At 35.2% G+C, this 14,410-nt stretch overlaps 3 protein-coding genes across 4 annotated transcripts; 1 reads left to right on the top strand and 2 right to left on the bottom strand.

Moving 5' to 3' along the window:
* The first annotated feature begins 1,880 nt into the window (after window positions 1-1,880).
* LOC125852648 (urea-proton symporter DUR3) lies at window positions 1,881-5,563 on the top strand. Its single transcript, XM_049532368.1, has 9 exons — window positions 1,881-2,154; window positions 2,814-2,921; window positions 3,021-3,116; window positions 3,186-3,268; window positions 3,352-3,572; window positions 3,654-3,916; window positions 4,008-4,246; window positions 4,325-4,974; window positions 5,071-5,563. Exons 1-9 carry the CDS (start codon window positions 1,984-1,986, stop codon window positions 5,370-5,372), a joined length of 2,133 nt encoding a protein of 710 aa, XP_049388325.1. The 5' UTR covers window positions 1,881-1,983; the 3' UTR covers window positions 5,373-5,563.
* Window positions 5,564-5,983: 420 nt separating this feature from the next.
* On the bottom strand, window positions 5,984-7,377 carry LOC125852652 (uncharacterized). Its single transcript, XM_049532371.1, has 2 exons — window positions 7,206-7,377; window positions 5,984-6,924 (listed from the first exon to the last, which is right to left on the bottom strand). Exon 2 carries the CDS (start codon window positions 6,918-6,920, stop codon window positions 6,207-6,209), a length of 714 nt encoding a protein of 237 aa, XP_049388328.1. The 5' UTR covers window positions 6,921-6,924; window positions 7,206-7,377; the 3' UTR covers window positions 5,984-6,206.
* Window positions 7,378-8,657: 1,280 nt separating this feature from the next.
* Window positions 8,658-14,167, bottom strand: LOC125852653 (probable LRR receptor-like serine/threonine-protein kinase At3g47570). Of its 2 annotated transcripts, XM_049532373.1 has the most exons (5): window positions 12,319-14,167; window positions 12,151-12,222; window positions 10,300-11,556; window positions 9,412-10,209; window positions 8,658-9,285 (listed from the first exon to the last, which is right to left on the bottom strand). In XM_049532373.1, exons 1-5 carry the CDS (start codon window positions 13,001-13,003, stop codon window positions 8,918-8,920), a joined length of 3,180 nt encoding a protein of 1,059 aa, XP_049388330.1. In that variant the 5' UTR covers window positions 13,004-14,167; the 3' UTR covers window positions 8,658-8,917. The 2 variants fall into 2 exon arrangements, with proteins under 2 accessions (XP_049388330.1, XP_049388329.1); XM_049532372.1 differs by having other exon boundaries at window positions 9,412-11,556.
* Between the last annotated feature and the right edge of the window lie 243 nt (window positions 14,168-14,410).

The following is a 14,410-nucleotide window of genomic DNA, read 5'->3' as shown; positions in this document are numbered from 1 at the left end:
AATAACTTGGAAAAAATAGAGAAAAAAAATTGAGAGGAGTCGGATAAAAAAAAGCTACAACAAATATAAAAAACTATAAGATTTTTTTATTAAAAAAAATAAAAATTATTGAGATCTTGAAAAAGTATATTCTTTTTGGCTTGGATAAACTATGGGGGGAAATCTAGTTGAGATGGAGATTTTATTTCATCCAATGAGGAGAATGACACATAATAATTTTATTTTTAAAAAAAAAAACAAAATAAAGATAAGGTTGTTAGTTTCAAGGGTATAAGTGAGCTAAAAGGTGAATGAAAGGGTATTTTTAGACCAATAAAATGAGTAGAAGAGTATAGTTAAACCAAAAGATGAATGTAGGGTAATTTTAGACCTTTTCCTATAGTTTAAGGATATTTTTGACCCCTTTCTGTTTTTTTTATACATTATATTTTGATCGGAAAAGGGTCAAAAATACATTTGAACTATAGGAAAAGGTCTAAAATTACCCTCCATCCATCTTTTGGTCTAAAAATACCCTTCTATTCATCTTATTGGTCTAAAAATACCCTTTCATTCACCTTTTAGCTCACTTATACCCCATGAGAGTGACCCTTTGAATCTATAACTTGCCAACTTGGGAGATTCATCTAATACTTCCAACGAATTGAAAGCTCCATTTTTATTTTGACTTAAAAAATTTCCATAGACTTTTTGTACTTCAAACGTCACAAGAAAATGGCATATGCAAATCCAATTTGCTTACTTTGTTGGCTCTATATTTGTTGACAATCATTGCTTTTATAGTAGTACCAAGATTCTAACTTTATTGCTCTTATAAATGCTTTCTTTTGTTCAAATGTAGTGTAATGAGGAGATCTGTTATCAGTTCTCTAACACATGGCTTGTATTTTACACTTTGTTTGGAAGGTTAGTTGCACGTTGTTTCATAATGTATTATATTGTTTTAATGAATATAATATTTTGATATATTTTATCGTTCTCTAGTGTTACACAATATTACATATCCATAATTTGAAAGATAAACCTACCAAAAAAGTCGAATATGAAGTAGAGCTACTATGAAAAGGATAGATAAAAGATGAAATATAATTATTAAATAATTTTTTTTTTATCAAAAGGTGGCAAGGCGACACAAATAATTATCATAAAAACTCAAAAGACTTGCTAGGCCAACGAGCCAGCGTAGTAAAAAATTAAAGACAGAAGAAAATATTAAAGTAAGGACGTGATCACATCAAATCAATCGTTATTTAAAATGAGTCTTTTCATCGTTATCTAACAATTGATTTAAATAACATGATACAATAGAATTTAAGTAGCAATCAAAACAAATATTGTATTTAAATTAATATAATAATACAATACAACGGGTAACAACCATCCAAACAAGGTGTTAGTCTTGAATTTGATAATGAAAAATGTCGTACTCTATAGATGTTACTCTTTTTTTTTGTTTTTATTTGATGGAACTATCGTTGAAGGTCCTATCCGAAACAACCTTTCTACCTCCGAGGTAGAGGTGAAACCTGTTTACACTCTATCTTCGCCCGACCCTTACTTGGTGGGATTACACGGCCTACTTGATGGGATTACACAGAGTATGTTATTGTTGTTGTTCTGTTTGATGAAACACTCCAACCAATTAGAAATATGGAGCTACTCCAAGACAAAAGATTCCCAAATCCATGAAAGTGACCTTTTGAATCTTTCACTCCCAACTTGGAGATTCGTATTATACTTCCAATGAATTGAAAATTCCATTTTTAGTTTGACATAAAAAATCTCCATAGACTTTATGTACTTCATAACGTCACAAGAAAATGGCCTCTCCAATCACAATTTGCTTACTTTGTTGCCTCTAATAAATTGTTTTTTCCTTCTCAAGTAGGACTACAAAGATTCTAATTTTGTTGCTTATAAATAGTTTGTTTTGTTCAAATGTAGTGTAATGAATTAGGAGATCTATTATCAGTTCACTCACATATGGCTTCCTGTCCACCTTTTCAATTTTCATCAAAATATTATAGTGTTTCTGGAAATGATTGTGTGAGGCAGAGCAGCTTTTTTGGAGGAAAACCTGTTCTTAATCAGGGTATTGGTTACTCTGTCATTCTTGGTTTTGGAGCTTTTTTTGCAATCTTCACTTCTTTCCTGGTATTCTACTTTCACCTTTTTTGTGCCATTTTTTCATTGATGTAAGTTAAATCCTTCTTTTATAATCCTCTTTTCAATATATGTAGCATAGTTCCACTGAATATGGAACTTAAGAAATGAACGAAGACTTTTAAAACTTGTGATGCATTTGTATAGCTATATAAAAAAAGTTGTCAATAAGGTGTAAAATGAGATGTTTAAGTTGAATTGTTTGAAAGATGTTATTCTTTTCGGAATGAAAAAAACCAATAGAAAATGTTATCACATAAATGGAGATGGAGGAAGTATTTTTAGGTGAGGTGAGGGGAAGAGGCATAGTGAACAATAAATTGGGATGGACCTGACTCTGATACCATGTAAAGATATGACATTTGAGCCTAAGACTAGCTCATGAGGAGAGGTTTGTCCATGTCCATATAAGGAGACAATTTCCCATCCCTCTACTGATGTGGCACTTCTTAACAAGCAACCTTTTCCAATTTTCCTTCTTTATTAAAAACTTTCAGAAGAACTGGTTTTATAAACATAGATACTTCTGTATTTGGTCTCTCTAGATTTTATGCTATTATTTACTACTTGTAACGAACATTTTAGTTTTTGTGGAGCAACCTTTTCCAACTTTCCTTCTTTTACAACTTTTTTGGGTGTAATTCTATAAGGTTTGGCTGGAAAAAAGATATGTTGGTTCGCGTCATACATCAGAATGGTTCAACACAGCTGGTAGAAATGTCAAAACAGGACTTATTGCAAGTGTAATTGTGTCTCAGGTACCATGTTTTGTTGTTGCCTAATGCCAATCCAGCCAAGAATTGAAACTTTTGAGTTTCTCTAAGTTACAATCAACTTAATAGTAACGTCTTTTGCAGTGGACTTGGGCAGCTACAATCTTGCAAAGTTCTAATGTAGCTTGGGAGTATGGAATTAGTGGACCCTTTTGGTATGCAAGTGGAGCTACTATTCAGGTACGTCTAAAATCATCCTTCGATATTCTTGACCTCAGGAAGATAAAATTTTCAAGTTGTTTCTAACAGGTCCTCCTTTTTGGTGTGATCGCGATAGAGATCAAAAGAAAAGCCCCTTATGCTCATACTGTCTGTGAAATCGTAAAAGCAAGGTTCGTGGTGAGCTATACTAAAGATGAAGATGATTCTGTTGTGTCCATGTAGTCTATTGACTAATATTTACTCATATTTTCAGATGGGGAACTGCTGCTCATCTGGTTTTTCTGGGGTTTTGCTTCTTGACAAATATTATAGTAACAGCCATGTTGCTTCTTGGTGGCTCTGCTGTCGTCAATGCACTCACTGGTGTTAACATATATGCTGCAAGTTTCCTTATCCCTCTCGGTGTTGTAGTTTACACCTTGGCTGGAGGGCTAAAAGCTACTTTCTTGGCTAGCTATATACATTCCGTCATAGGTATCTAATTTGAGCTCTTTATATCAGCTTTACTCTTTTTCACGCGCTCATCTAAGAGAATTTTCTGGTCATTGATTTCAGTACACGTGGTTTTAGTCATCTTTGTGTACCTAGTATACGCTGCAAGCAGTGAACTTGGCAGCCCAAGCATCGTTTACAGACGTTTATTAGAAGTAGCAAGCAAGTCAAGAAGCTGTCAAGAGCCAATCTCTCATATAGGACAATCTTGTGGCCCTGCTACTGGGAATTTCAAGGGGTCTTATGTTACTATGTTGAGTTCAGGTGGTCTCGTCTTTGGTATCATCAACATCGTGGGCAATTTTGGCACAGTTTTCGTTGACAATGTAAGTTTTTTCTTTCCCTATGATATAGCAAGAAACTAGCTTATGGTAAGTTTCTGCAACAATCCTGATATCAGAAATATCGAAATGTTAGGGATATTGGGTAAGTGCAATTGCTGCAAGACCATCATCAACACATAAGGGCTATTTGTTGGGTGGTCTAGTTTGGTTTGCTGTGCCATTTTCCTTGGCAACATCACTAGGTCTAGGAGCACTAGCTCTTGATCTACCGATAACAGCAAGTGAGGCTAGCCACGGACTTGTTCCTCCAGCTACAGCTATTGCTTTGATGGGAAAAGGAGGATCAATTCTTCTCCTCACGATGCTCTTCATGTAAGTGCCTCATCAAGAATTACGCGTGGAGAATGTTCTGTTAACTGTCAATTACATGACTTCTTCTCTATTGATTAGGGCTGTCACATCTGCTGGTTCATCTGAGCTAATCGCGGTCTCTTCATTATGTACATATGACATCTATCGTACATACATCAACCCGGAAGCAAATGGAAAACAAATCCTAAAAGTCTCAAGAGGAGTTGTCTTAGGCTTTGGCTGTTTCATGGGCATTTTAGCAGTAATTTTGAACAAGGCTGGTGTTTCTCTAGGTTGGATGTATTTAGCTATGGGAGTTTTCATAGGATCAGCTGTTATCCCAATAGCCTTCATGCTTTTATGGCGAAAAGCAAACAGTTTTGGTGCAATCCTAGGGACAGTTATTGGCTGTTTGTTAGGTATTATCACTTGGCTATCGGTCACTAAGATCGAGTATGGAAGGATAGACCTTGACACAACTGGTAGAAATGCACCAATGCTAGCAGGAAACCTTGTTTCCATACTTACTGGTGGAGTTATTCATGCTGTTTGCAGCTTTTTAAGACCTCAGAATTATGATTGGGAAACTACAAAACAGATCACAGTGGTTGAAAAGGAAAAGAGTGAAGTGCCACCTGAAGAATTCAGAGAGGAAAAACTTAACAGTGCCAAAGCCTGGATAATCAAATGGGGCATCGGTTTCACATTCGTTATAGTAATTCTCTGGCCTATTCTTACACTTCCTGTAGGTAAGTCGAAAAAACTCAATCTTTCTTCAGCTTCAGTGTATATTATCACAGTACGAGTGCTCGATGATTAACTAAGTTACAAACTTGATAATGCAGGGCAATTTAGCAAGGGATACTTCACATTCTGGGCTGTAATATCTATTGTATGGGGCACAGTTGGATCAGCAGTGATTATCGCTTTGCCATTGATGGAAAGCTGGAGAACAATCCAAAGTGTGCTTAATGGCATGTTTACAAATGACAGAGTAATGGGAAAATTAGAAGACTTGAACTCTAAACTGAATGCATTTATTGTAGCAATGCCTGAAGTAGAGAGGGTGTATTTACTTGAGAAAGAAAGGAGCAAGAAAAAGGAAGTAGCAGAATCAGATCAGATTGTTGCTTCACCAAGTCATTGAATTTCCAGATAAAACAAGTGTATCAGTATGTATTTGAAGTCTAAAAAGATCCAAAGACAGCTCTTCGTCCACGAGCAAAATATTTATGCCTATACATATAAAGAGGCGAATCTAGAATTTTAAATATAATAGATTTTATAGGACTGAACTCATTGTATATATTGTGTGTCAAAATAAGGCTAATCTGTCACTGTCTGTCACTTTCTGCAAAAAAATGTGAACTACATTGAGTATATTTCATGCCCAGAAAATAGTGTGCTAAAGTCTTTAAAAGTACATTCATGTCTAGTTTGAATTTGGTTTAATTAGTCTGATTAAATATTGGAAGGACTCAAAATTTCATGTACCAATGCTTTGGCTATCTATGGGACTAAAGCCTTTTGGGGAGTCGTTTGATATGCGGGATAAGATGGATATCTCAAGATTATGTTTAAGATTAAAATTATACTTTCTTCGATTGAAGGTATTAAATTTAGCCTAGGATAAATTAGACTATAATCCCAAGATAACTTTGTCCACGAACCAAATGACTTTGCGGAAATAAATGTAGACAACATAATGACTTGTTCCAAGTGACATTTAGCTACCTGATAACAATTTGATATATGTCAAAAGTTGTGAAAGTTGTCATGCCAATACACATTAGGCTGCAATCTTCTCATTAGCAAAAGGTAGCATGATAACACAATTTTCCCAACTGAGTTCAAACATTATAATAAAATGTTAAAACTTCCAAAAGGGGTTTATGGAAATTGTTGATTGGTTTCATCGATAAACCAAACAACAAGACAAGAAACTCGAAAAGTAACCAACAAGTTGCATTGTTGTAGTCCATCAGAACTCAATGTTCAACCATTTAGTGTAGTAGACACAGGTTTTCGGAGATATAATTCCATCAGGTGTACATACACTAATCCTAGGGCAAGCACCACATGGAATCGAAGCCATTGGCCCTATTGTTTTCGGACCTGAAGTATCTCCAACTGCAATTCTGTAACAAACAGATCCAATAGGAATAGAATGATACTCTCCCAAACCAGTACTCTTTACCTCTATAATGGCATCGTCCAAAACCATAGAGTTCAATATTTCACCGACTTGTTGACTTGTGCAGCACTCAACAACTTTCCGTTTCTTCAAAAAGTCGTGGATCCCCTCCACAGTAGCAACTTTCATCATTCCTATAACCTTAAGGCACGTCTCTCTAAGAACAGTGATGAATTCCTTGTCAAGTTTTCCCTCGGAATACCATGCTCCACCAGTCAGTTCCTCGGAAGGTTCATACTCAACAGCCATGTAATGCTTCTTTGCCTTATTTTGGATAGTAGGGACTTTTTTAATCAAATTCTTCTTCACCAATGAAGTTAGGCATTTATCGACAAGAGCTGGTGCGATGTTTGCCTCTTTTTTCACATCTGCTACCCACACACCCAGATTTTTTTTACTTTTGACCACATTGAGCACTACAAGCTCAGCATCTACAAGTCCCTGAGTAGATGAATCCGGTCTTTTCCGCTTCATGGCGGCTGCTTCACTTGATCGGCTCATCTCTCTGAGCACAAGAAGAGTAAATTAAAACAAGTCCAACACATCGATAATCTCTTAAACTTGCAATTGATACAAATTGCAGTTCGAGGGTTAAATGAAATTTATATTTGCAAATTTAACATTTGTATATATTCCGCCTTATAATTGCAATTGGAACAAATCATAATTCAAGTGTTTGAATGAAATTTATAATCGCAAATGAGTTGTATAGGTTACGCCTAAAAATAAACGTGGAAGAAGGAGTAAACAAATTAGAACGGAAAGATATAAAAGAGAGAGACTTACAGGGAGTGACGGAAGAGGAGTCGCCGACTCTAAATTGCTGATGCCTTCGCCGTCGCAGGTCGGAGGAGTTTGCACAGCACAAACTACTGGTAGATTGTGGGTAATTTTGAACGGGGAGAGAGAGGGCTCGGGGGAGTTAATTTTGGGTTTGATCTGGAAACGGTTCATTTAGTCTAGCCCTAATTATCTTTGGGTCTTTACACATATGCCTATTAAATAACTTAGGAAACCCATATACATGCAATTTCATTTCGTGATTTAAAATTATGAGATAAAATTAATGTTTTGAATTTTGATATGCAATTTCATGAGATAAATTCCAAAAATTCTCCAAAAAGCTTGCTTTGAGAATTGCATCTAACAATTTCATATTTTTTAAATATACAAAATTGACCCATAAGTTTATATTTTTTTAATAAAAAACTCACCTTTTTTATATCTACATAACTTTTTGTGAAAATATCAAAAGAGTGATGGAATATTTACGGAATATGAACACGATAATATCGATCAATAGAAGACTTGTAATAAAGAGTAGGACACTATAACTCAGGTTCAATTTACTTTTTTTTATTGAATTGAAGTCCTAAAGTTGGGTATTCCCAACTTATGACTTTTTGCTTATAATCTACTCGAAAAAAAGTCAATCCAAACACGAGTTGTAGGCAAGTCCATGACTCTGAAGTTACAGTTTCACAAGTTGCCATGGTTTGTTACATATATTTTACAAGACAAGTCCAAAAAAATGAAAACAAGATANCATTATGATGGAGGTAATGAAATACTATAATACACTCGAATCGATGCTAAAGAACTACATTTAAAAAAATATATATATATATTATCAAAGGAGGTTCACAATTATTATTATTTTTGAAAAAATAAGGGACAAAAGAAGAAAAGGGAACAAAGAGAAGCAAGAAGACAAGGAAAAACAAAACGAGTGAAGTAAATGGGTTTTCTAAGTTGAAAAAGATAGAGATGAGATAGTTGATTCTTTTGAGTTTTGGGGAAGAAGATAGCAAAAAAATAAAATAAAATGGAGAAAGTACAATAAAATAAATAAAAGAAAAAAAATAACATTTCTAATTAAATAAATACTTAAATAAATATATATTTACGTTTTGATTCAGCTCACTCACTATCAGAGAGTGAACTACACTCTACATGCCACATAGGCACGTAATGGGACAATAAATTCATTCTACATAAGAAGAGGGGGGTAATAGGACCCCCGCAAAGTTCAGGTGTCTTTTTAAAAAACAGGTCGTAGTTTAATGGGGTAATGATATATTTTCCCTTCTTTTAATAAAAAACCCACCTTTTTTATATCTACATAGCTTTTTGTGAGAATATCAAAAGAGTGATGAAATATTTACGGAATATGAACATGATAATATCGATGAACAGAAGACTTATAATAAAGAGTAATACACTATAACTCAGGTTCAATTTACTTTTATTTTATTTTATTGAATTGAAGTCCTAAAGTTGGATATTCCCAACTTATGACTTTTTGCTTATAATCAACTTGAAAAAAGTCAATCCAAACATGAGTTGTAGGTAGTCCATGAGTCTCTGAACTTGCAGTTTCACAAGCTAACATGGTTTGTTACATATATTTTACAAGACAAGTCCAAAAAAATGAAAACAAGATAAAAGAAAAGATGGTATTCATTCTGTCCCCCAATTTTGCCCTCACCAAGAATTTTTTACATTCTATTTTGGCTTGTTGTTGGACAATGCAAGAGGTTGATTTGAATCTTGTTGAGTCTTACAAGGACGTCTTTCATACTGATTCTCTCTTGAGGTGATTCAGATGTACATTGTAAGGCCAATTCCATTACCAACTTAAAGCAAGTCTCTTTGAATGAAAACTGCTCATCCTGTCTTGAAAATAAATTAGCATCCACTACATCCATCACTCTATCGGGTAATGATTCAAACACCCATCTCTTCAAGCTGAGTTCTCCAACGAAAAGATCGTCCATGGGCTTCTTTCTTGTAAAGGTCTCCATTAACATGATACCATAGCTATAAACATCTCCCATGGTTGACACTAAGCCTTCTGATCCATATTCTGTAAGCATACGCCATATATTTATCTTCTTAATCAATAGCAAAATGAATCGTGTTGTTTCTTATCTACATAATGAGACAAATTAACATTATTTAACATAAGAAAGACTTGATAACAGTTGTATACCTGGTGCCATGTAGCCAATAGTGCCTAACGTCTTCGTTTGTGCTATCAATTTATCAGCTGTCATAAGTTTGGATATACCAAAGTCACTGACTCTTGCAACCATGTCTCCATCCAAAAGTATGTTACTCGGTTTTAGATCACAATGTACAACAACAAAAGAATGACCTTCATGTAAATATTCCATTGCAGAAGCCACATCAATCATAACCCTCAATCTTTGGCTTAAATCCAAAAAGTTGTTGTGAGAATAAAGCCAAGCATCAAGGTTTCCATTTGGCATGTACTCTAGAACCAATGCTTTAAAATCAAGATTAGCACAACTACTTATCACCTTAACAAGATTTCTATGGCGAATGTTACGCAAAACCTCACACTCCAAATCAAATCTTCTAAATGCATCTTGTACTTCTGTGTTGAAAACCTTTACAGCAACGATAATTCCATCTTGGAGTGTTCCTTTGTACACTAGACCAAGGCCTCCCCTGCCAATCAAATTGGCTTCATCAAAGTTGTTTGTCCCTCGAACAACTTCATAGTAAGAGATCCTCTGATGGGATTGACCAATCAAATCTGGTATAGGAAGTTGTCTGCTTCTTTTTCGGTATTTGAGAAACCAAACCATGAAAATAGTTGTGACTACTAATGCTACTGCAACTGATGCAAGAGCAAAAGTTAAAGCCCTCCTTTTGTTTTTTCTTTTCATGCCACCAATTCTGCATTCCGCCACATTGAATTGAGATGGTCCACACAATTCAGCATTCCCCATGAAAGATGCAGCTGTCAAATTAGCAAAAGGTCCTCCATTTGGAATCTTACCAGTGAGTGCATTGAAAGACACATTAAGATAGCTAAGTTGTTTAAGATTCACCAGAGACTCGGGGATCATACCTGAAAGGTTATTTCCGGATAAATCCAAGTATGCAAGAGCAACCAAGTATCCGACTGATTGAGGAATAAGACCTTCAAAATTGTTCATCGACAGAGAAAGATTCACCAAATTCTGTAGTTGTCCAATTGTGCTCGGAATTTCTCCTGAGAATTGATTTCTTGATAAATTTAAATTGCTTAGACTCCTCAAACTTCCTATTCCTAAAGGCAGAGAACCATTGAGAAAATTGGAGGACAAACTCAGAGTTGATATACCGATGTTACTCCAAAAAGTTGGAGGAATATTGGAACTCAATGCATTGGAATCTAAAAAGAGTTCTCTTAAAGAAGAGAGATTTCCCAAACAACTTGGTATTGCATCTGAAAGCTGATTTTCACTCAAGTCAAGTCGAAATAAGACCTCCATATTGCATAAGCTTTCTGGTATGGTACCATTTATTTTATTTTTCCAAAATGTCAACTTTTGCAATTTCCTCATGTTTCCCAATTCATGAGGAATTGAACCACTCAAATGATTCTTTCCAATGCCTAACCACACCAAGTTACTCAACTTACTGATTTCAACAGGGATTTCACCTGTGATGTCATTTCCAGAGGTGATGAATACGTCAAGAGAATCAGACCAATTACTGAAGGCTAAGGACTTTGGAAAAGTTCCTCTGAATGCATTATATCCTAGTTGTATACGCTTCAAGTGCTTGCAGCTCGATAGGGAAGTAAGGAAACTTAATTCCCTTGTGGAAGGATCATTTGTCAGTTGATTCCACTGCAAGTTGATCACTTCAAGCTGCTGCAAATTTCCAAGATTCCTCGGCACATCCCCACTAAGAAAATTGTGGCCCAAATCAAGGAAAGTGAGCTTGGAAACATTTGAAATTGAGCTAGGAATTGTCCCACTAAACTGGTTCAACCCAAGATAAAGGCCATTAAGATTTGGAAAGTTATGGGCAAAGTTAGAAGGTAGAGTTCCAGAAAGCTCATTAGCTGCAAGCGCGATCGTTTCTAACCCAGAAATGTTATAGAGAGAGCTAGGAATTTGACCTGATATATTGTTTAAACCAAGATATATTTCTTTCAGATTAACAAGTTTTGCAAATTCTGTAGGAATGCTTCCATGAAGATTATTAGCACCAATATCTATCATCACCAAAGTCGACAAATTCCCCATAGTAGGTGGAAGAGTTCCAACCAATTCATTATTTCGAAGACTTAGATGTTGAATTGCTCGAAGATTCTGAATTTCACTTGGTATATTTCCTGAAATTTATATCACATTTTTGGAGTTGTTAGACACTTAAGAACCAAGTTCTTATCTTGTAATATAAGGAGAAATAGATCAAACAGACAGGCAATGCACACACGGACATATTTAGTGTTTTGTCAGCAAAACTGATAGTAAGATTGATATCAGTGTAGACATCCTATACTATAATCTCATTCCAACACAAGAGCCTTACAAAAGCTGGTGGTCATTTAATCTTCCGCCATTTGACTTAGGAAAGTCCTATGAACCAGCAACTTTCACTAAAGCATTTGCATTTCTGTTTCAAGAAAGAGATCTTAAAGAGTCAAATTAGTTTAAGATTACAAGTTTAAAAATCTTCTTTACTTTCTTAAACTCCGTGCCAAGTCAAAACCAGATAAACAAATTGAAATGGAGGGAGTATTACTTTTCTAGAGGTTGTCACATGGACATATATATGGCCTATATTGAAAATGATAGTTTCAATAAGGAGTTGCTCTAGCAATGTAGTTATAGAAGAGGATCCCAGGTTGTTAGTTGATGGTTGCTCTTATGGTCTTTTTAAAACATTCTATGTTCGTAAAACACTCCATATATATAGAGTTTACCTGTCAATTTATTCCATCCAAGAAACATATCTTGAAGCTTTGACATGTTCCTCATTTCTCGGGGTAAATTTCCTATTAATTAAGATACAATATCAGGAAAAAATACAATGATCAATTCAAGAAGAAGGAAAAAAAAAAGGAAATGAGAAGTACAAGTTAGTTAATTACCTGTGAATCTGTTGTAAGACAAGGACAGAGCTACAAGTTGGGTGCATTTATCTAAACGACTAGGAAGTTCACCCACTAAACCATTGTTACCCATGAATAAATATTGCAGCATTGGGAGATTACTGCACATGTCATTTGGCAAATTCCCACTTAGATCATTCAAATTCAAATCAATGATCTTTAAAGAAGAGATATTGAAGATAGATGATGGAACATATCCATATAGGTCATTTTCAGAAAGATCCAGCACTTCAAGCCTCGAAAGAAATCCAAGGCTTTGTGGGATTTCACCAGTGAGATTATTCATTTGCAAGGACAAGTACTTGAGTCTCGTTAAACGTCCAAGTTCATTGGGAATTACACCCTTAAAAGTGTTGTTGCCAAAATCCAAGAAACTAAGGAAGGAAAGGTTCCCTATTTCTTTCGGAATGGACCCTCTTAATCTTAGACTCTTGAGGTTTAGTGAGACAACTCTATGATGCCGTGTGCTACAAGAAACACCAATCCAACTGCAAACTTCAGTCCCTTGTGTCCAGTTTCTTATCAGAGTTTCATCGGGGTCATTGGTTATTTGTGCTATGAAGACTAATAGAGCTGATTCGTCAGTAAAGTTTGTCCTTGAAGCAGATATATTGATGCAGTAGATTAGTAAAAGGAGGCCTGTCATTGCGGCCCTTGCCATCATTATTTTTTTAAGAACCAAAGTATTTGATAGGGGTATGAAGGAAATTAAAATGCAAAAGCAGAAAAGAAGTTCTTAATATGCATTTCCTCCTTTCAAGTATCCAACTTTATATAATGGGCTCACTTGGATACAATTGCCTCTTGTGTAATCCAGTTAAAACATCTTGACTTTGAATGTTAAAGGGATAAAACTCAAATATGCCATTGAACTTAACAAAATGGCCTATCTATGCCACTCGTTATAGTTGGAGATAAACATGTCACTCGTTATAGTTGGACATAAACATGCCACCGACGTTACCATTTTGTCCATATATTCCATTACCTGCTACTATCAGATTTTGCTATGTGGCATTATCTAAACCCTTCATTACTTACCACCGCCACCCCTCTCACCAGGTCACCCCCTTTTACGAGTGACATATGTTATCCATTTCATTAACTGCAGTGGCATATTTGAGCCTTCTCCCAAGGTCCCATCACATCCCAACCACTATAACACCACAAATTTCAACATGAAAAGACATACATACTCTTCATTCACACGCTCATATGTACTTCCACAACCAGCTACACCTCATTAGTGTACTCTCTTTTAAACCTGTCTTATTAAAAAAACATTTTTTTCTGTCCTTTTCCCAAGCCACCGCAACACCCAACTACTGTAACACCTCAAATTCTACCATGAAAACACATACATACTCTTAATTCACACACTCGTATGTACTTTCCATATCCAGATATACCTCATTAGTGTACTCTCTTTTAAGCTTGTCTTTTTTTCTTTTTCTTTATTCTGAAACAAATTATATGTCCTTTTCCCAAGCCACCACCACGTCCCAACTACTATAACACCCCAAATTCCACCATGAAAATTCATATATACTCATAATTCACACACACAAATGTACTTACATACCAGCTACATCTCATTAGTGGACTAATTTTTAAGCCCGTCTTTGTTTTTTTTTCTTACACAAATTTGTGTTTTTCTTAAATCTTTTTAAGAGCCGTAAAGTACGTGAAATTTGTGAATGATGTAGAATAGGATAAGATTCATAATCCAATTAAATAAGAGAGTATAGTTTTTCCATATAAAATTATTGTGTTATAGTATAAGCCTATAAGGAACAAACTTGTCCTTATAAGTTTGTTATATTTATTACATAAAATCAGAAACTACAGATGTTTAAATAGGAATATATATGATTCAAAAAGGTTGAATGTCATGCATCAAATGATAAACAGAAAAATAACATTGAACTTAACAAAATGGTTCACAAATGCCACTCGTAAAAGGGGTCAGAGGGGAGGGAACCGGTAAGTAATAAAAGATTTAGATAATGTAATATTAGGGGTCCATTAGTGGGTAATGACATATGTATCCCAAAATGGTAACGTCGATGGC

The sequence above is a fragment of the Solanum stenotomum genome, unplaced genomic scaffold, assembly GCF_019186545.1.
Source record: "Solanum stenotomum isolate F172 unplaced genomic scaffold, ASM1918654v1 scaffold3800, whole genome shotgun sequence".
Lineage (NCBI taxonomy): Eukaryota > Viridiplantae > Streptophyta > Magnoliopsida > Solanales > Solanaceae > Solanum > Solanum stenotomum.
This window is presented reverse-complemented; position numbering and strand designations above follow the sequence as displayed.

Bases quoted from the DNA above. Each gene is read 5' to 3' on its own strand.
- LOC125852653 (XM_049532372.1), bottom strand. From the start codon at position 13,003: ATGATGGCAAGGGCCGCAATGACAGGCCTCCTTTTACTAATCTACTGC. The intron at 12,223-12,318 runs GTAATTAACTAA...CTTAATTAATAG, and splicing joins GTCTTACAACAGATTCACAG to GAAATTTACCCCGAGAAATG. The intron at 11,557-12,150 runs GTAAACTCTATA...TATAAATTTCAG, and splicing joins TGGATGGAATAAATTGACAG to GAAATATACCAAGTGAAATT.
- LOC125852648 (XM_049532368.1), top strand. From the start codon at position 1,984: ATGGCTTCCTGTCCACCTTTTCAATTTTCATCAAAATATTATAGTGTT. The intron at 2,155-2,813 runs GTATTCTACTTT...TAATTCTATAAG, and splicing joins CAATCTTCACTTCTTTCCTG to GTTTGGCTGGAAAAAAGATA. The intron at 4,975-5,070 runs GTAAGTCGAAAA...TTGATAATGCAG, and splicing joins TATTCTTACACTTCCTGTAG to GGCAATTTAGCAAGGGATAC.
- LOC125852652 (XM_049532371.1), bottom strand. From the start codon at position 6,920: ATGAGCCGATCAAGTGAAGCAGCCGCCATGAAGCGGAAAAGACCGGAT.